We start from the raw sequence: 21,402 nt of genomic DNA, 5'->3' as shown, positions 1-21,402 counted from the left end.
TTTTCTCATGTTTGAAGAACCTATACCAACCTCTTCTTTGAGTATACCCAAATAATTTGGCCTGCACAGCCATCTGTTGCAATGAATTCCACAGATTCACCAACCTCCGGCTAAAGAAATTCCTCCTCATCTCTATTCTAAAGGGATGTCATTGTATTCTGAGGCTGTGCCCTCTGGTCCTAGAATCCACCACTGCAGGAAACATCCTCTCCACGTTCACTCTATCTGGGTCTTTCAACATTCATTCCCCACTGATCTCCCTCCTGGCACTTATCCTTGTAAGCGGAACAAGTGCTACACATGCCCTTACATTTCCTCTCTTACCACCATTCAAGGACCCAGACAGTCCTTCCAGGTGAGGCAACACTTCACCTGTGAGTCGGCTGGGGTGATATACTGCGTCCGGTGCTCCTGATGTGGCCTTCTATATATTGGCGAGACCTGACGCAGACTGGGAGATCGTTTCGCTGAACACCTACGCTCTGTCCGTCAGAGAAAGCAGGATCTCCCAGTGGCCACACATTTTAATTCCATGTCCCATTTCCATTCTGAAATGTCTATCCACGACCTCCTCTACTGTCAAGATGAAGCCACACTCAGGTTGGAGGAACAACACCTTATATTCCGTCTGGGTAGCCTCCAACCTGATGGCATGAACATTGACTTCTCAGACTTCCGCTAATGCCCCACCTCCCCCTCGTACCCCATCCGTTATTTATTTATATACACACATTCTTTTTCTCTCTCTCCTTTTTCTTCCTCTGTCCCCCTCATTGTACCCCTTGCCCATCCTCTGGGTTCCCCCCCCCCCTTTTCTTTCTCCTTAGGCCTCCTGTCCCATGATCCTCTCATATCCCTTTTGCCTATCACCTGTCCAGCTCTTGGCTCCATTCCCCCCCCCCCCGCCGTCTTCTTCTACCATTTTGGATCTCCCCCTCCCCCTCTCGCTTTCAAATCTCTTACTAACTCTTCCTTCAGTTAGTCCTGACGAAGGGTCTCGGCCTGAAACGTCCACTGTACCTCTTCCTAGAGATGCTGCCTGGCCTGCTGTGCTCACCAGCAACTTTAATGTGTGGTGTTTGAATTTCCAGCATCTGCAGATTTCCTCGTGTTTGCGCCTTTCAACATTCTGTAGCTTTCAGTGAGATTCCCCCTCAATCTTCTACATTGGTTTAGAAAGCATCAAACACTTGTCACATGTTAACTCTTTCATTCCCAGATAATTCTCCTGAACTTCCTGTACACCCTCTCCAATACCAGCACATCCTTTCATAAATAAGGGGCCCAAAACTGCTCACAATACTCCAAATGTCATCTGACCAAGGCCTCATAAAGCCTCAGCATTAAATCCTTGCCCTTATAATCTAGTCCTCTGTCTGTGCCTCACAATTCTATAAACTTTTATGAGCTAGAATGATGTATTCCCACAGGACACACTTCACCTTCCCGTACCCGTGCTGGCCCTTTGATGGGGCAACCTAGTCAGTCCTCTCCCCTGCCATGCTGCCATGGTTCAGTAATTTTACTCCCCTCAGTTCCCCTTCCCAAAGAGATCAAACTAACTCTCTTCTGCCTGCACCTGATCCATATCCCTCTACTTCCTTGCATATCCATGTAGCTATCTAACAGCCTCTGAAAAGCCCCTATCGTATCTGCTTCCACCAACCCTGATATCTACCACTGTCTGTGTAAAATTTCTTGCCCAGCACATCTTTAAACTTTCCCTCCTCTCATCCTTCAATGGATGTCCTCTAGTTTTAGACGTTTAGACTCTGAGAGAAGGAATCTAGCTGCATACCCTGTCTGTCCCCCCTCATAATTTTAGAACCTTCTGTCAGTCTCCCCTGAGCCTCCAATGCTCCAGAGAAAACAACCTAAATTTGTTCAGCCTCTCCTTATAGCGCATACCAGCCAAACCTAGCAGCGTCCTGTTAAACCTCGTCTATGTCAAAGTTCAGCAGTTCAAAGTAAACTTATTATTGAGGTACACCATATACAACCCTGAGATTCATTTTCTTGTGGGCATACTCAATAAACCCAATAACCATAATTAGAATCAATGAAAGATTGCACCAACAGGGTGGACAAGAGGTGTGCGTAAGACAAACGAACTGTGGAAACACAAAAAAAGAAAAATATAAATAGTAATAGTGCTGAATCCTGTTTTCATTAACAAAAGCAGGAATCAACACTCCATGTGAGCATATGCAATTCTGACATGAAATACACACCACTAAACTTAAATAAAAGCACAACACAGAAAAATTAGCTTCCTGTTAAGTATCTCCACTCTCATCTTAAACCTGTGCCATATATTTTTTGATTTCCCAATCTTGGGAGAAAGACATTAGTGAGTTCATCCTATCTATGACCCACATAGTTTTATAAACCTCTTCTTGGTCACTTCCCAATTTTCTACGCCTCAAGGAGTAAAGTCCTAGCCTGTAATAACTTTTTCCCACCACTTAGTCAAAGTTAGAGGCTATGAGAGCGGAGAAAATCTCAGCTCTAGAACCATGTTCTAGCCACAACTCTAGCAATAAGGTACTATTTCCCAACAAAAGATCAGGGCAGATCCAGTATCAACATTTACCAGAGAAACACACACAAAATGCTGGAGTTACTCAGGAGGTCACTATGGTGGGAAATAGAGAGTTGACGTTTTGAGCCAAGAACCTTCACCAAGACATTTAATAACTGTTCAGTGTATTCTCAATGAAAGATAAGATGGAAGCTGCATTGACTGTTCTATCAAGTGACACGAATAACTGATCCATTGATGCCCTGCTTGGGTTAGCTGGGACCACGCTGCCCCAGACCGCAGCGTGGTCTTGGATCCATGAGTTAAATCCATGGGTTATTTCTTCAGTGGTTGGATCGGGGCTTGACTGCGCAAGCGTGTGGATGTCAGCCAATGAGAATAGCGAGAGGAGTTTAAAAGGAGAAGGTTATTTCTTCAGCGGTTTGATTGGGGCATGACTGCGCAAGCGTGTGGACGTCAGCCAATGAGAATAGTGAGAAGTTTAAAAGGAGACAGCTTTATAGAGTGGGTGTCAGAGGTGCGGGCAATGGGGTAAGGAGAGACAGAGTAGGAAGGCTTTGCCTCGGACATAACAGGTTGAGATGAGGTAGGTTATCTGTGTAGAATACAGACAGGAAGTGATGCCGGTGCTCTGTGCTCTGTGTCAGATATGGGAAGTCTGGGAGAATCCCAGCCTCCCGGATGGCCACATCTGCGCCAGGTGCGTTGAGCTGCAACTCCTTTGGGATCATGTTAGGGAACTGGAGATGCAGCTCGACGACTTCGTCTGGTCAGGGAGAGTGAGGAGGTGATAAATAGGAGCTACAGGCAAGTAGTCACACCGGGGACTCGGGAGACAGACAAGTGGCTAACAGTCAGGAGAGGGAAGGGCAGGAGTCAGAGGCTACAGGGTACCCCTGTGGCTGTCCCCCTTGACAATAAGTACTCCTGCTTGAGTACTGTTGAAGACAGCCTACCTGGGGGAAGCAACAGTGGCCATGTCTGGCCCTGTGGCTCAGAAGGGTAGGGGAAGGAAGAGGATGGCAGCAGTGATAGGGGACTCTATAGTTCGGGGGTCAGACAGGTGATTCTGTGGATGCAGGAAAGAAACACGGATGGTAGGTGCCAGGGTCCGGGATGTTTCTGATCGTGTCCAAGATATTTTGAAGTGGGAAGGAGAACATATTGGTACCAATGACATAGGGAGGAAAAGGGAGGAGGTCCTGAAAACAGACTACAGGGAGTTAGGAAGGAAGTTGAGAAGCAGGACCTCAAAGGTAGTAATCTTAGGATTACCGCCTGTTCCACACAACAGTGAGTATAGGAATAGAGTGAGGTGGAGGATAAATGCGTGGCTGAGGGATTGGAGCAGGGGACAAGGATTCAGATTTCTGGATCATTGAGACCTCTTTTGGGGCAGGAGTGACCTGTACAAAAAGGACGGGTTGCACGTGAATCCAATATCCTGGTAGGGAGGTTTGCTAAGGCTATTGGGGAGAGTTTAAACTAGGATTGCTGGGGGGGTGGGAACCAAACTGAAGAGACGGAGGAAGAGGCAGTTGGCTCACAAATAGAGAAAGCTTGGAGACAGTGCGAGAGGGAGGATAGGCAGGTGATAAAGAAGGGATGTGCTCAGACCGATGGTTTGAGATGTGTCTATTTTAACACAAGGAGTATCATGAACAAAGCGGATGAGCTCAGAGCATGGATCCGTACTTGGAGCTATGATGTTGTGGCCATTACAGAGACTTGGATGGCCTAGGGGCAGGAATGGTTACTTAGAGTGCCAGGCTTTTGATGTTTCAGAAAGGACAGGGAGAGAGGCAAAAGAGGTGGGGGGCGTGGCACTGTTGATCAGAGATAGTGTCACGGCTGCAGAAAAGGAGGAAGTTATGGAGGGATTGTCTATGGAGTCTCTGTGGGTGGAAGTTAGGAATGGGAAGGGGTCAATAACTCTACTGGGTGTTTTTTATACACCACTCAATAGTGACAGAGACATTGAGGAGCAGATAGGGAGACAGATTCTGGAAAGGTGTAATAATAACAGGGTTGTTGTGGTGGGAGATTTTAATTTCCCAAATATCGATTGGCATGTCCCTAGAGCGAGGTGTTTCGATGGGGTGGAATTTGTTAGGTGTGTTCAAGAAGGTTTCTTGACACAATATGTAGTTAAGCCTACAAGAGGAGGGTCTGTACTTGATTTGGTATTGGGAAATGAACCTGGTCAGGTGTCAGATCTCTCAGTGGGAGAGCATTTTGGAGATAGTGGTCACAATTCTATCTCCTTTACCATAGCATTGGAGAGGGATAGGAACATACGTTAGGAAGGTGTTTAATTGGAGTAAGGGGAAATATGAGCCTATCAAATAGGAACTTGGAAACATAAATTGGGAACAGATGTCCTCAGGGAAACGTACGTTAGAAATGTGGCAAATGTTCAGGGGATATTTGCTTGGAGTTCTGCATAGGTACGTTCCAATGAGATGGGAAATGATGGTAGAGTACAGGAACCGTGGTGTAACAAAGGCTGTTGTAAATCTAGTCAAGAAGAAAAGAAGAGCTTACGAAAGGTTCAAAAAACTAGGTAATGATAGACTTAGAAGATTATAAGGCTAGCAGGAAGGAGCTTAAGAATGAAATTAGGAGAGCCAGAATGGGTCATGAGAAGGCCTTGGAGGGGAGGATGAAGGAAAACCCTAAGGCATTCTACAAGTATGTGAAGAGCAAGAGGATAAGATGTGAGAGAATAGGACCAATCAAGTATGACAGTAGAAAAGTGCGTATGGAACCAGAGGAGATAGCAGAGGTACTTAATGAGTACTTTGCTTCAGTATTCACTATGGAAAAGGATCTTGGTGATTGTAGGGATGACCTGCAGTGGACTGAAAAGCTTGAGAACGTAGAGTTAGGAAGAGGATGTGTTAGAGCTTTTGAAAAGCATCAAGTTGGATAAGTCACCAGGAGCGGATGAGATGTACCCCCGGCTACTGTGGGAGGTGAGGGAGGAGACTTGATGAGCCTCTGTCAATGATCTTTGCATCATCAATGGGGATGGCAGAGGTTCCAGAGGATTGGAGGGTTGCAGATGTTGTTCCATTATTCAAGAAAGGGAGTAGGGATAGCCCAGGAAATTATAGACCAGTGAGTCTTACTTCAGTGGTTGGTAAGTTGATGGAGAAGATCCTGAGAGGCAGGATTTATGAACATTTGGAGAGGCATAATATGATTAGGAATAATCAGCATGGCTTTGTGAAAGGCAGGTCATGCCTTACAAACTTGATTGAATTTTTTGAGGATGTGACTAAACACGTTGATGAAGGAAGAGCAGTAGATGTAGTGTATATGGATTTCAGCAAGTCATTTGACAAGGTACCCTATGCAAGGCTTATTGAGAAAGTAAGGAGGCATGGGATCCAAGGGGATATTGCTTTGTGGATCCAGAACTGGCTTGCCCACCGAAGGCAGAATGGTTGTAGATGGGTCAAATTCTGCATGGAGGTCAGTCACCAGTGGTGTGCCTCAGGGATCTGTTCTGGGACCCCTACTCTTCGTGATTTTTATAAATGACCTGGATTAGGAAGTGGAGGGATGGGTTTGTAAATTTGCTGATGACACGAAGGTTGTGGGTGTTGTGGATAGTGTGGAGGGCTGTCAGAGGCTACGTGGGACTTTGATAGGATGCAAAAATGGGCTGAGAAGTGGCAGATGGAGTTCAACCCAGATAAGTGTGATGTGGTTCATTTTGGTAGGTCAAATATGATGGCAGAATATAGTATTAATGGTAAGACTCCTGGCAGTGTGGAGGATCGGGGGATCTTGGGGTCTGAGTCCATAGGACACTCAAAACTACTGCACAGGTTGACTCTGTGGTTAAGAAAGCATATGGTACATTGGCCTTTATCAGTCGTGGAATTGAGTTTAGCAGCTGCGAGGTAATGTTGCAGCTATATAGGACCCTGGTCAGACCCCACTTGGAGTACTGTGCTCAGTTCTGGTCACCTCACTATAGGAAGGATGTGGAGGCCATAGAAAGGGATCAGGGGAGATCTACAAGGATGTTGCCTGGAATGGGGAGCATGCCTTATGAGAAAAGGTTGAATGAACTCGGTCTTTTCTCCTTGGAGCAACGGAGGATGAGAGGTGACCTGATAGAGGCGTACAAGATGATAAGAGGCATTGATCGTGTGGATAGTCAGAGGCTTTTTCCCAGGGCTGAAATGGCTAGCACGAGAAGGCACAGTTTTAAGGTGCTTGTAAGTAGTACAGAGGAGATATCAGGAGTATGTTTTTTTACACGGAGAGTGGTGAGTGCGTGGAATGGGCTGTTGGCGAAGGTGGTGGAGGTGGATACTATAGGGTCTTTTAACAGACTGCTGGACAGGTATATAGAGCTCAGAAAAATAGAGGGGTATGGGTAACCCTTGGTAATTTCTAAGGTAAGGACATGTTTGGCACAGCTTTGTGGGCCGAAAGGCCTGTATTGTGCTGTAGGTTTTCTATGTTTCTCTGTGTCTAAGTATGGGAGGTGGGGTGAGGTGAGTCAGTGACACAGCACAGTATCAAAGTGCTCTGGAAGAAGGGAAGGGGAAGAATGAAGGAAAGAGCTCAAGAACAGTACTTCCTCCAAGCAATAAGCTGATGAACATCTCCACCTACTAACCCACAGCTCGGTAACCCTAACTGTACATCTTCGGAATGTGGGAGAAAACCAGAGCACCTGGAGGAAATTGCCACTCACTGGATTTTCTTTTGTTTCTTATACCATTTTCTGTATACTTTAGAGACCATGTGCATGAAAATCCCAGGAGATGAAAGTTTCTGAGATACTCAAATTACTCAGTCTGGCATCAACAACCACACCATGATCAAACTCACTTAGATCACATATCTTCCCCAATCTGATGTTTGGTCTGAACAAGTGAACCTCATGACCATGATGCTGCCACATGATTGGCTGATTAGATATTTGCATTAATGAGCAGGTATACAGGTGTACCTAATAAAGAGGCCACTGAATGTAGAACACTACAGGGAAGATCTTTTAACTTATTCTAAGATCTAAATCTTCCCCTGCTGCATACCCCTCCATTTTTCTATCATCCTTGTACCTAATTAAGAGTTTCTTAAATGCCCCTAATCTATCAGTCCGTACTACCACCCCCGGCAGGGTGTTCTGTGCATACAGAACTCTCTGTGTAAAGTATTTACCTCTGACATTCCCCTATACTTTGCTCCAATAATCTTGAAGTTATGCCTCCTTGTTAAGATGCAAAGAAAATAACAATAAAACAGTCGAATCCAACAAGAGAGGGAGAAAGTTGTCTCGGCAACTGCCTGGTCTTCCTGGAGATGCTACGGACTCTCTCGTGGTGATTCATCATAGCAGCATTGAGGGCCCATTCTAAAGAATAGAAGTGTAGCGTTAACGCTTGTAGACCATAAGATATAGGAGCAGGAATGGGCCATTCGGCCTATCGAGTCTGCTTCATGATTCCATTATGTCCGATTTATTATCCCTTGAAATATCATTCTCCTGGCTTCTCCCTGTAATGTTTGACACCCTTACTAATCCATAGCCCATCAACCTCTGCTTTAAATATACTCAATGACTTGGCCTCTGCAGCCCTCTGTGGTAATGAACTCCTGATTCACTACCCTATGGCTAAAGAAATTCCTCCTCTTCTTTATTCTGAAGGGACATCGCTCTGTTCTGAGGCTGATCCCATCCTTTGTTTTGGCCCTAGGCTCCCCCACTAGAGGAAGTATCCTCTCCACTCTCTCTAAGCCTTTCAATAAGTTTGAATTTGATGGGTTTGAAGCCGGATTGCTCTGCCACCAGTGAGCGGTGGGATCTTAAACCCTTTTGACTTCGAGGTATCTACATGTAGTGAGTACTCCAGTGAAAGTAGTCAGGCTGAGTTGTTTTTAAAATTAAGTCAACTCATGCATGGAGTGGAGGCCAACACTGTAATAGTGTAGGGTCTGGCATGGAGTACAATAGATGAATTCTCAGTAAGTATTCCTACAAGCAATATGGAAACAGTTGCCTCTTAAGTCCTTTATAACTATTTTCCTCTTGCCCTAAATCTATGCCCTCTAGTTTTGAACTAACAAGCAACCAACAAGGTTTTCGAGAACCATGAGGCCATAGAGCAATGCAGCATGGATATAGGCTCTTCGGTCCAATGAGTCCCTGCTGTCCACCCAGTTAGTCCCAATTTCCTGTATCTGGCCCTTATCCCTCTGGGCCAGTCCTCTCCGTTTGCTTTTAAATGATACCATTACACCCATCTCAACCAGTTCCTCTAGCAGCTCGTTCCATATGTTCACCAGCCTCCACGTGAAAAGGTTGCCTCTTTGAGTCCTTTATAAGTCTTCCCCTCTCACCCTAAATCTTTGTCCTCTAGATCTGGACTCCCCTACACTGTGAAAACTGCTCATCTTCATTGAGAACTAGTGTGTTCCCTCAACTTCCACTTCCTGAAGTCCACAATCCTTGGCCCTACTGATGCTCAGACACAGCTCAAACAGCTGATCAATCATACTTCAGTACGCATCTTCGTCACTATCTGAAATTCCGCTAACACTTGTGCTATTGGCAAATTTATAGATGGTGTTTGAGCTGTGCCTTGCCACACAGTCATGGGAGTCGAAAGATTATAGCAGTGGGATAAGCGCACATCCTTGAGGTGCACCAGTGTTGATCGTCAGCGAGAAGGTGTTATTTCTGATCCACGCTGACTGTGGTCTCCAAGGAAGATGAGGAAGTCAAGGATCCAGTTGCAGAGGGAGGTACAGAGGCCCAGGGTTCGGAGCTTGTTGAATAGTACGGAGGGCATGATGGTGTTGAATGCTGAGCTGTGATCAATACGCAGCAGCCTGACTTTGTATTGCTGTTGTCCAGGTGATCCGGTGCTGAGTGGAGAGCCAGCAAGGTTGCATCTGCTGTAGACCTATTGAGGAAGTAGGAAACTGCGGCGGGTTCAGGTTCTCGTTCAGTCAGGAGTCAGTTCTAGCCATGACCAACCTCTCAGATCACAATAGTTGTGAGCGCAACTGGGTGATAGTGGTTGAAGCAACTCACCCCACTCTTCTTGGGCACTGGTATGATTGTCTCCCTTTTGAAGCAGGTGGGGATCTCTGACTGCAGCAGTGAGGGACTGAAGGTGTCCTTGATCACTCCAGCCAGTTGGTTGCCACAGGCTTTCAGTTCCCTACCAGGCACACCACCAGGGCCTGAGGCCTTGCGAGGGTTCATCCTCTTGTAAGATATTCTGTCGTCGGCCTCCGAGACAGAGATCACAGGGTCACCAGATGCTGCAGGGATTTGCACAGGGGTAGTTTTATTCCCCCTGTCCATGTGATTTCATCTGGGAGTGCAACATCACAGCCATTCATGATGTTAGGCTTTGCCTTGTATAACATTTGTCACTATTAACAACACCTCCTAATTTTGTGGAAACAAATCTGGCAACCTGCTGTGCATTAACAGCCAAATCATTTATATAAAACAAAACAAAAAAACAAAAAGCAGGAGTCCCGATTCCTTCGGCACACAACTAGTCATTGGCCTCCAATATGAAAACATCCTTCAGCCACTAGCTTCTGCTTCCTACCTTCAGGACAATTTTGGATCGACCTAACCAGCTCCCCCTGGATTCCATGAGACCTGATCTTCCACACTAGCCTACCATGCAGAAGGTTGCTGAGTTACAAATAGACCACATCCACTTCCCCGCCCTCATCTGCCCTTTTGGCTAACTCTTCAAAGAACTATAAACGCTTCGTCAGGTATGACGCCTCTCACAGAACCATGCTGACTCCTGATCAGACATTGTTTATCCAAATGCTGGTAGATCCTGTCCCTCAGAATTTCCCACAGTAACTTGCCCACCACTTGTGGCAGGCTGGCCATTCTGTAGTTCCCTGGCATGTCCTTGCTACCCTTCTTAAACAATGGAATGACATTGGCCGCCATCCAGTTTTTGGAACTTAGAGGAACTTGGAACTTAGAACTTAGAGGCTAACAATAAAACAAGTATCTCCACCTTTTTTCTCTACTCCCCACAAGGTCTGAGGATGCACTCTTTCAGGTCCTGACGAAGGGTCTCGGCCTGAAACGTCGACTGCTGTCCTGACGAAGGGTCTCGGCCTGAAACGTCGACTGCACCTCTTCCTAGAGATGCTGCCTGACCTGCTGCGTTCACCAGCAACTTTCATGTGTGTTGCTCTGTCAGGTCTGGCGATTTATTCACTTAATATGCTGTGAGGCTGCCTGTCCCTCCTCACTAATATGAACGTTCTCCAAAACATCTCCACTTGTTACCCTTACCTCTTCAACAACCACGATTTGCTCCTCAGTGAATACAAAGTTGTTAAAAATTCCATCTATCTCAGGCAGCTCGAGGCATAGAAAGACCTGCTGATCTCTAAGGGCAACTATTCTCTCTCTCTCTCTCTCTGGACATCCTCTTACTCTTAAAATAGAAATAGAACTTCCTAGACTTTCCTTAACCTTACCTGCTAGATCCATCTCAGACCCTCTCTTTGCTCTCCTGACCTCCCTTGTCAGAGTATTCTGAATACTTTTAGTTATTAAGGAATTCATTTATCCTTGATCCAATGTATATTTCCTTCATTTTCTTGACCGGAACCTTTATATCTCTGATCAATCACTGACCCTACGGCTACGGCTGCGGCCGCTGCTCAGGTACTAAGCATGCGCGCGGTCGCGGGGAACGCTGGGATTTGTAGTTCATTGTATCCCAGTAGGCGGTGCGCGGCCATTGAGTAGGCCGGGAGTTGTAGTAAGGGGGGGGGAGGTGGGTACTGTATTCCAGAAGGTGGTTGGCTGCCACGGTACGTCGGGAGTTGTAGTTCGCTGTGGACGTTGGTTATCCTGGGAGGCGGTGCGCGGATAGGCTTCAGGATGGCGCAGGGCTGTCGGATCGGACCGTCCATCCTCAATAGTGACCTGTCTTGTTTGGGCGCCGAGTGCCGCCGCCTGTTGGGGTGTGGGGCCGATTACCTGCACCTGGACGTGATGGACGGGTAAGGAGCGATTTGTGGCCGACAGCAATAGGGAGTCGGAGCGGTGAAGGGACTGGGAACGTGGTTGGGAAGGGAAGGGAAGTTAGAAGGAGACCTCCCTGGGTTGTAAAAGGCGGGAAGAGTGGGGTTCCCCTGTGCGAGAGAAGAGAGTGGGGGTTCGCCCGGGCTGGAAGAGAGTAGAAGGTGGAGGCCCCGGGTTGGAAGGGGGTGGGGGATGGGGTTACCACTGGGTTGGAAGGAGGTGGGGGTGGGGTTGCCCCTGGGTTGGAAGGAGTTGGGGGTGGGGGATGGGGTTACCACTGGGTTGGAAGGAGGTGGGGGTGGGGTTGCCCCTGGGTTGGAAGGAGTTGGGGGTGGGGGATGGGGTTACCACTGGGTTGGAAGGAGGTGGGGGTGGGGTTGCCCCTGGGTTGGAAGGAGTTGGGGGTGGGGGATGGGGTTACCACTGGGTTGGAAGGAGGTGGGGGTGGGGTTGCCCCTGGGTTGGAAGGAGTTGGGGGTGGGGGATGGGGTTACCACTGGGTTGGAAGGAGGTGGGGGTGGGGTTGCCCCTGGGTTGGAAGGAGTTGGGGGTGGGGGATGGGGTTACCACTGGGTTGGAAGGAGGTGGGGGCGGGGGGTGGGGTTGCCCCTGGGTTGGAAGCGGGTAGTGAAATGGGAGGAGAGGATGAGGGGTGTTTGCTGGACATAAGGGAGGGGGAGAGAAGTGTGCATGCGTCCCAGGATGCAACAACAGGGGTGGGCGGTTTGCGTTTGGGAGGTAAAGGGTGTGGTGGTTGCAGTTTAGGGAGTGGCTTGATGCTGCTTCCGTCAGCTGGTGGCACAGTGGCATCAGCGCCGGACTTCGGGGCGAAGGTTCCCCAGTTTGAATCCAGCTAGCTCCCTTGCACGCTTTCCATCTGTGCTGGGTTGAGCGTCGAGCTAGCAACTCGGCCTCGTAAAAATAAGAAAGCCTGCTAAAAAAAACAGCCATCAAGACGGCGTCCCGATGACTCCACTCGGAGTTAAGGCTTTTCTTCTTCTTGATGCTGCTTCTTCCTCCAGACGTGCTTCCCTGCCTTCTGATTGTCTGCAGTGGTCTGTGTTTCCCATTCACCCCTCCAGACTGGGCCTTTAGTCACACAACTGAACAAAGGAAACTGCACATCCCCACTGTACTTTCCTCAAACCCCTTTCCCTTTTCCAGTGTTACTTTTCTAAACTCACCTACACCTCCCCATCCCCGTCAAATTATTTGAGGCCAATCCCACTTCACTAGCGAACCTTCCCAGAAGGACATTGGTTCCAGCTCTGGCATTTATTTAACCTTCCTGAGAATGGGTTCTAAAGCCCTTCCTCCTTTCCAGTCACTCCATGCACTTTCAGGCTTTTGTATCTTCTCGATGGGCGATGAGCAAAGAGGGAATGTCTGGGATGAATTGGGCCTTTGATTACATTGGCTGCTTTATTGAGGCAGTAACATATATAGAGTCCATGGATGGGAAGCTGATTTTAATGGTGTGCTGCATTATGTCTACAACTCTCGGTGGTTTCTTGTTTTTTTACGATTATTGAATGGTTCCCTAATACACCAAGATTGACTCTTAACCATACAATTCTATTTTTTCCGCACTTTATTGTCTGTCTGCCTGCTCTGCAATTTATCGTAGCAGTTCCACTTTATTCTGCATTCTGTAATTGTTTTACTGTGTTCTACCCAAGACAAGCTTTTCAGTATACCTCGGTATATAAAAGAGTCTTTTTCTGTTGATCTGTGTCAAAAAAAAAACCAAGGTAAATCCACTGTGATTCTATGTTTTAAGACAATAAAACATGAAAACATCCAAGGGGGTGAATACTTTTTATAGGCACTGTATTTATTTAAACAGTTGTGACTGAACAGTGAAGCAGGTAGTTACAAGTCCTTATTCATCATGACAAGCAGATATTCTCTTGGAGAGCATCCCAGTACAATCTTCCTGAATTCAAAGTACATCAAGATTTTGTATTTTAAGAGCAAAGGGCATGTGATTCAATACAATTTAATAGCTATAATATTGTTTACTTAGATATCTTGTCTGGCAAATAGTTTCATTCATTTACATAATTACAATGGGAACACAGTGTAACAGGCAAGAAGACACCTTTGCTGTGACAAAGTAATTCACATGGAAGATGTGAACCTAGACACCAAAACAAGTGTTTTGGGGGCTGGTTCATCCCAATTATTGATAGAGCGTAATGCTCATGAGCTGATTTGATGTGCTGAGTGATGAAATCAGTCTGGCCTGGAAACTTCCTCGAACTTGCTGACAATGGAGCAACATAACCTTGTAAGGGGGGGGGTGGGAATGTCGGATGTGCAGGGTGTTTCAGGATGTAGAGGTAGATACATAATGGATAATTAACAGTCTCTTGGACAGGCACATGAATGATCAGAAAATAGAGGGCTATGTAGGAAGGAAGGGTTAGATTAAATTTCGAGTAGGTTATAAGGTCGGCACAACATCGTGGTCTGAAGCGTCTGCACTGTGCTGTAGTGTTCTATAACTGAATGTTGCCTGGTTTGCTGTAGGCCAATTAAATTAGTCCCTTTGTCTTGTGTTTGGCTGGCACATCCAAGAACATTTCATAAATTTGTCAATTTGCAAACCATCTTGAGACTGATTATTTCTTGCAGCTTACATTAGAACAAGTTTTATTGATGACAAGATCTTGATTACATTCATGCCTTCTATCCACATATTTCCTCAACTCCTCAATAACCCCTAACAAAACACTCCTGGATTTTGATCTCATTTTCCTTTCCTTCCCTCTGTCTCCCCAGGTCCCCTTCCCTCTCTGCCCTCTGCTCATGAGCCAAACAGCCCTCCACGCTAAACCGCTAACAGCTCCCAACAAGTTAGTTATGGTGATACTGTCCTGAGTCCCATGTGATCTTATTGTCCAGATCAGCCGACTATATGGGACTCGCTGTCCTGACATAGTTTACCTGTGTTATATGGGGACAGACATGTATCTACAAGCACAGCACACTCGTATTTGGTGAGGGTCTGCTTGTCAAGTGACTATGCTGTAGCGATTCAGATTCCCAGCAGTGTTAGAGAATCCCCTGGTACAGTATTAGAGTCCCGGTGGTAACATAGTTATAGAGCACTATGGCACAGAAACAGGCCCTTTGCCCATCTAGTCTGTGCCAAACTATAATTCTGCCTAGTCCCATTGATCCACACCTCAACCATAGCCTTCCCATCCTTGTGCTTATCCCAGTGCTCTTAAATATTGAAATCAAACTTGCATTAGGCACTTCTGCCGACAGCTCAATCCACACTGTCACCACCCTCTGAGTGAAGGAGTCCCTCCTCATATTCCCCTGAACATCTCATCTTTCATCTGTAACCCTTGACCTCTAGTTCTAGTCTCCCCCATTCTCAGTCAGGAAAGCCTGCTTACATTTACCCTCTCTAGGGGCGACAAGGTAGTGTAGCGGTTAGTGTGGTGCTAGTGACCCGGGTTCAACACCTGCCACTGTTAGTTAAGAGTTTGTGCGTTCTCACTGTGACCACAGGGGTCTCCAGTGGGTGCTCTAGTTTCCTCCCACATTCCAAAGTCATAAGGATGAGTAAGTTAATGGGTTACATGGGTGTAATTGGGGGGAGGGCACGAGCTTGTGGGGCTGGAAGGCCAGTGCTGCATCTCTACGTTTAAAATAACCTCATTACTACATAATTGAGCATAAGGCAGTAGACTAGCAATGAATGAGTGCCTTGTGACTGGACAGAGGTTTGCACTGCCTTCCACATAGGGTTTGTGGTAGTACTGGCCACGTTTTAGATGGCCTACCATGGACTAGCGTGTAGGGAATACAGGTTTGAGGGTTGAGTAAAGTGCAACATTTAACAGAAAAGAAGTAAACTGGATCATTTCAAAATTCAGGGGGTGTGGGGCAATCTGATAAACGTGGATAATCAGTTTGATGTAAATGATAGCGTTTGATGGGGAGGCTGTAAGGGAACATGTTTGTAGATGGTTTAACATTAAATCTTTACAACTCACTATTTGGGTCTTATTTGGATTACTTACATGAATTCTGCATGTTCGATTCCAAGGATGTCATAACTTGTTCCTCTGCTGTAGAATTTTAAATATTCTAATATTCCAGGAGTGACCACAAAGGTGAGATGGGAGATCTAAGAGGAGCATTTTTTGAGGTAACTCTTGAGAAACTGTTTGCTCAGAAACCAAACCTGAAAACAGGAGATAGTTGTAGAAGGCTGCAAAAGTAGATTCCTTTTCCCAGCACAGCAAAGGAAGTTGGTGTGTGGAATGCACCATCCGATGGGTAGTGGATGCAGGCTCCAGAGGAGGAGATATGTGCTTCCTGGTCTGAAATACAGAGCTGGAATGTGAGACCTATTTGGACTAATAGGGATAATTCCTTGAAAGTGTTGTCACAGGTAGATACTTGTACTTGTACTTTATACTTTATAGTCGCCAAACAATTGGTACTAGAACGTACAATCATCACAGTGATATTTGATTCTGTGCTTCACACTCCCTGGATTACAAATATCAAATATTAAAAATATTAGAAATAGTTAAAATTAGTAAATATTAAAAGTTTAAATTATAAATCATAAATAGAAAATAGGAAAATGGGAAGTAAGGTAGTGCAAAAAAACTGAGAGGCAGGTCCGGATATTTGGAGGGTATGGCCCAGATCTGGGTCAGGATCCATTCAGCAGTCTTATCACAGTTGGAAAGAAGCTGTTCCCAAATCTGGCCGTATGAGCCTTCAAGCTCCTGAACCTTCTCCCGGAGGGAAGAGGAACGAAAAGTGTGTTGGCTGGGTGGGTCGTGTCCTTGATTATCCTGGCAGTACTGCTCCGACAGCGTGCGGTGAAAAGTGAGTCCACGGACGGAAGATTGGTTTGTGTGATGTGCTGCGCCGTGTTCACGATCTTCTGCAGCTTCTTTCGGTCTTGGACAGGTCAACTTCCATACCAGGTTGTGATGCACCCTAGGAGAATGCTTTCTACGGTGCATCTATAAAAATTAGGGTTTTAGGGGACAGGCCAAATTTCTTTAGTTTTCTCAGGAAGTAAAGGCTCTGGTGGACCTTCTTGGCAGTGGACCAAGTCAGGTCATTTGTGATATTGACCCTGAGGAACTTAAAGCTTTTGACCTGTTCCACTTGCATACCACTGATGTAAGTTGGGTCGTGCGGTCCGCTACTCCTTCTGAAGTTAACAACCAATTCCTTCGTCTTGCTGACGTTGAGGGATAGGTTATTGTCTTCGCACCATGCCACCAGGTTCTTAATTGGAGTTGTAAAGACAGAGTTGTAAAGAGAAAAAATTTGGCACATTAGCCTTCATAAGTATTGAGTACAGTAGTTGAGATGTATGTTGAAGTTGTATAAGATGGTGGTGAGGCCTAATTTGGAGTATTGTGTGCAGTTCTGGTCATCTACCTACAAGAAATTTTACAAGGATGTTGCCAGGACTGGAGTGTGGAGTTATAGAGGAAAGTTGAATAGGCCAGGACTTTATTCCTTGGAGTCAAGGAGAAGGGCAGATTTGATAGAGGTGTAAGAGATTATGAGTGGTATAGAAAGTGTAAACACAAGTAGGCTTTGTCCGCTGAGGTTGGTTGAGACTAGGACTAGAAGTCATGGGTTAAGTGTGAAAGGTGAACTGTTTAAGGGGGAACTACTTCACTCAGTGAAGAGAGTATTAAATGTGCTGCCAGTGGAAGTGGTGGATGCGTGTTCAAATTCATCTTTTAAGAGAAATTTGGATAATTATATGGATGGGAGGGTATGGCGGGCCATGGTCCAGCTGCAGGTCTATGGGACTAGGAATGGAAGATGGGCAGAAGGGCCTGTTTCTGTGCTGTAGTGTTCCATGACTTTGATTCTGAATGGTTTCAATGTGTATTGTAATATTACGATTCCAGGAAATGTCATGATTCAAACTTTATATCTAAAAACTTTCTGTACTCACTCTTCTAGCCACTTTGTGCCCAACATCACCTTCGGTCACCCTGTGGTAGAATGTCTTCGGAAGGAACTTGGACAAGAGCCCTTCTTTGGTAAGACTTGAACCAGCAGTGTCTCGACGTGCAGTTCTGCTTGGTTGCGCAAGCGAAGTTCATGAGATGGTGGCACAGACCAAAATGATAAGTGGCATTTCCATTGTAAGCGGTAGGTAATGCAGCCCCACACGTTCAATTGATCAAGTTATTGTACATTATAGCCCTGTTTGTGTTGTGAGGGTTAGGGTACCCAAAATTAAAATTGAGCTTATTGTCATGTGCACAGGTACATAGGTACCCAAAATTAAAATTGAGTTTATTGTCATGTGCACAAGTACATATGGCCTTAAGACGTAGGAGCAGAATTAGGTCATTAGGCCTATTGCGTTTGCGCTGCTATTCCATCATAGCTGATTATTTATCCCTCTGAACCCCATTCTCCTGCTTTCTCTCTGCAACCTTTGACGTCAAGAACCTATCAATCTCCACTTTAAATAACCCAATGACTTGGCCTCCACAGCCATCTATGGCAATGAATTCCAACACCAACTTCTCTCTAAAAGAAATTCCTCCTCATCCCTGTTCTTAAACGGACATCCTTATTTCCTGAAGCAGTGCTTTGTGGTCCCAGACTCCCTCACTGTAGGAAATGTGCTCTCGTTGTCCACTCTATCACAGATAGAGTGGCCGTACTCTTTCCATGGTTACCTTCTTGCCTTTGATGTATAGAATGCTTGGGAATTCCCTTTACTCCTATTTGCCAAGGACTTGCATGGGCCCTTCCATCTTCCACAATCTCCTCAATCTCTGCAATGTTCAGGCTGAACACCGGACAAAGGTTGAAGACATTCATTGCTGCCCTAAAAGTCAGCAGCATAGTGGGCAGCGAGTTAAAGGAGGTTAGAGATATAGAGAAGAATGATTGTCAAGAATAAGTCCGTTCTAGAACAGAAATGAGACATTTCATTGAAACCGATCAAATATTAAAAGATAGAGTGGACATGGACAGTATGTTTCTTATAGTGGAGGAGTCTAGGACCAGAGGGGACACACTAGCTTCCAGTAGCTTCCTCTCGGTTTTCACTACTGTTGGCCGTACAAGTCCTGGGTTGAAGATACAGTCACACACAGACGTAGAAGGACTCTTCATTGCTGTTCCATAACAGCCTTGTTTTACCAGTCAGGGTTGTTAGTCCTGACCTGAAGGACTGGTGGACCACTCTTAGTTTGGCCTCTACCCTACGACCTGTTTGGCATGGGTGACTCTACCAAGAGCCAAAGCACAAGTTCTTGACTCTAGCCAACATAACTCTCTGGGCATTAAGGCACCCAAGCCTCCAAAGGTTGTGGTCATCTTGGAGGAACCTCCTTTAAGACTCCCCTTAAAATCCAGCTATGGCTGAGTGCGTGTGGGGTTGTGCATATTGAGTGAATAACTCTTATGAACTTTGTTAACCATTGTGGATGAAGAGAGAAAATGGTGCTTATCATTTGCAGAGCAATTGCTATTTATATTTGCAGGACCTGAGTTTTGTAGATCTGATCTTTACAAACACTAGTGATAAGAAATGTTTTTTTTTGAGAAGTGTTGCCAGCTACTGTTTGCTTTCCAGACATGCACATGATGGTCTCAAAGCCAGAGCAGTGGGTGAAACCAATGGCAGTAGCTGGGGCAAATCAGTACACATTCCACCTGGAAGCTACAGACAACCCAGGTCCACTCATCAAAGACATCAGAGAAAACTGTATGAAGGTAAGATGAGAGGAAGTACTATTCGCAGAGGTGTGTGTGGATGTGTGCGAGAGTTTGATGAATTGCTGTTCTTCAGAGTATTTCATTTGTGTAGCTCGCTGTTAGTTTCAGATCACGTGGATTGAATGGAACTGGCTGCTGGCTGTGTTCCCTACTATGGAATAACAGCCGGAATAATGCCCCGGAATGTGTCCTTTTGAACTGGTTATGTATTGCCAGCATTTTAAGCAATAGGTACTGTACAGGACAAGACAGGTTTGTTGTCACAGGATGGGATGGATCTGTTGCTGTGCAACATTGTGGTACAATAGGGTGGGGACATGTCTGTCACTGTATAACACTTGGGGACAGGTCACTGTATAACACCTTTGATGTAGGTAGAAGCATATGTACTGCCTCCCTTCCTGAACTCCATTACCAGCTCTTTGCTGACATTGAGGGAAAAGTTGCTAAATGCTTTACATGATAATAAAGTATCCATTAGCGCTAACTGCCTAATTCTGCTCTCATGTCTTGTGGTCTTTTGAAAGTAATTACGTCTTCTGTGGTGATCAGTAGAACACAACCAGCAGCCAATTCCATTCAATCGATGTGATCTGAATAAAATCAACCTGGGTTCAGTGCCGGAAGTGTTTGTGCCTCTGAACTCGTCACGTCTTGATCATTGTGTTATCAATAGTCTTGAATATATTGTGTTTTTGAATTCATTTAACACAGTGAGTAATTGAGGACCAATCCATAATCAGCGCCAATCCATAATCGCTTCCTTTCAGTGTGTTATATTGTCATCTATATTTTCTGCTTTCCAATGTGTCAATACAATGATTTTGTTTACGTGAACTTCAGTTGATACCAGGAGCTTTTGTCTTCTTTCTCCTTTCCAGAACCTTAATGTTTGCTGAAAGTCAGTGCAAACTAAAACCAAAGGTTTCAAAGGTACATTTAATGTCAGGGAAATGTATACAGTATACATCCTGAAATGCTTTTTCTTCATAACCATCCACAAAAACAGAGGAGTGCCCCAAAGAATGTGCGACAGTTAGATGTTAGAATCCCAAAGCCCTCCCAGCTCCCCCCTCCCACGTGTAAGTAGTGGCAAAGCAATGACCCTCCCCCCACACCCACCAGCAGAAAAATGGCACTGGCACCCCCACTGAGCACTGAAGCGTGCAGCAAAGCATCAATAAAGACACAAGATTTGCAGCACCCCGAAGACTACCTGTTCAATTGGTAATTCGACATGTCACAGACTCTCTCTCTCTTCCTAATAAGGGAGAAAGAGGTGTCTCCGTTTTCACAGCAAGAGGGGAGACGTAACAAACAACGCGATGATCTGCGATGTTAAAAGTCAGTTGCATTGCTTTTTCTGAGCTCTGTGCCCAAAGATCTAGGGTCTCTGGGCACACAGCCAGCAGCCAGCTTGCTGTTTCGATCTTCCGTCTCCCATGACACACAGATTCCCTGCAGAGGCACCAACCATGAGTTTGCCCGCCTCCAGAGCCACGAAATCTCAGAACTCTGAAGGCGAGCTAATCTTCTAGGCCATGTCCTTGGTATCGCGAATAACGGCCAGTCATGAAACCCTGTGAGCAGGTCCCATTCCCACAAAGAACCGAAGTCAACATGTAACTCCAGGTCAGGGTCTTCAAAAGACCCCTGAAAGGGAAAAATAGAAATATTAAAGATAGAAATAGAGCTGTTAATGATGATGCAAGCAAAGGAGTCTCCATTAGCTCCTTAGCTCCAATCTTTGTCTAATCTTTGTTGTAGGTTCTTCTGGAAAAAAATGACATTCCATTGTGATTTATTCTTTGCTGATGTACGTTGGCTCTCTTATCAGCTCAGCTTTCCTTGTCTTCAGGTATTCAGTACTTAATTATAAATTTCAGTATCTATTGCACAAGGCAGTCAAGAAAAATGAGTGTGATGAATTGGGAGGGTTCAAAGTACATTTATTATCATATACAACCTTGAGGTTCATCTTCTTGCAGGCAGCCACAGAACAAAGAAAGACAATAGAATCCATGAAAAACCTCACATCACAAAGACAATTAAACATACA

General features: G+C 45.6%; 1 protein-coding gene across 2 annotated transcripts in view; it reads left to right on the top strand.

The window, feature by feature from the left end:
- Nucleotides 1–11,361: 11,361 nt before the first annotated feature.
- The window catches only part of rpe (ribulose-5-phosphate-3-epimerase), an 89,012-nt gene continuing 78,971 nt past the window's right edge, over nucleotides 11,362–21,402 (top strand). For both annotated transcript variants that reach the window (XM_072261163.1, XM_072261162.1), the window contains exons 1-3: nucleotides 11,362–11,572; nucleotides 17,565–17,644; nucleotides 19,201–19,340. In XM_072261163.1, the coding sequence (XP_072117264.1) occupies nucleotides 11,451–11,572; nucleotides 17,565–17,644; nucleotides 19,201–19,340 (342 nt within the window). In that variant the 5' untranslated portion in view covers nucleotides 11,362–11,450. The remainder of the gene's footprint in view (nucleotides 11,573–17,564; nucleotides 17,645–19,200; nucleotides 19,341–21,402) is intronic.

The sequence above is a fragment of the Mobula birostris genome, chromosome 6 (genome assembly GCF_030028105.1).
Source record: "Mobula birostris isolate sMobBir1 chromosome 6, sMobBir1.hap1, whole genome shotgun sequence".
In the NCBI taxonomy this organism is placed as follows: domain Eukaryota; kingdom Metazoa; phylum Chordata; class Chondrichthyes; order Myliobatiformes; family Myliobatidae; genus Mobula; species Mobula birostris.
This window is presented reverse-complemented; position numbering and strand designations above follow the sequence as displayed.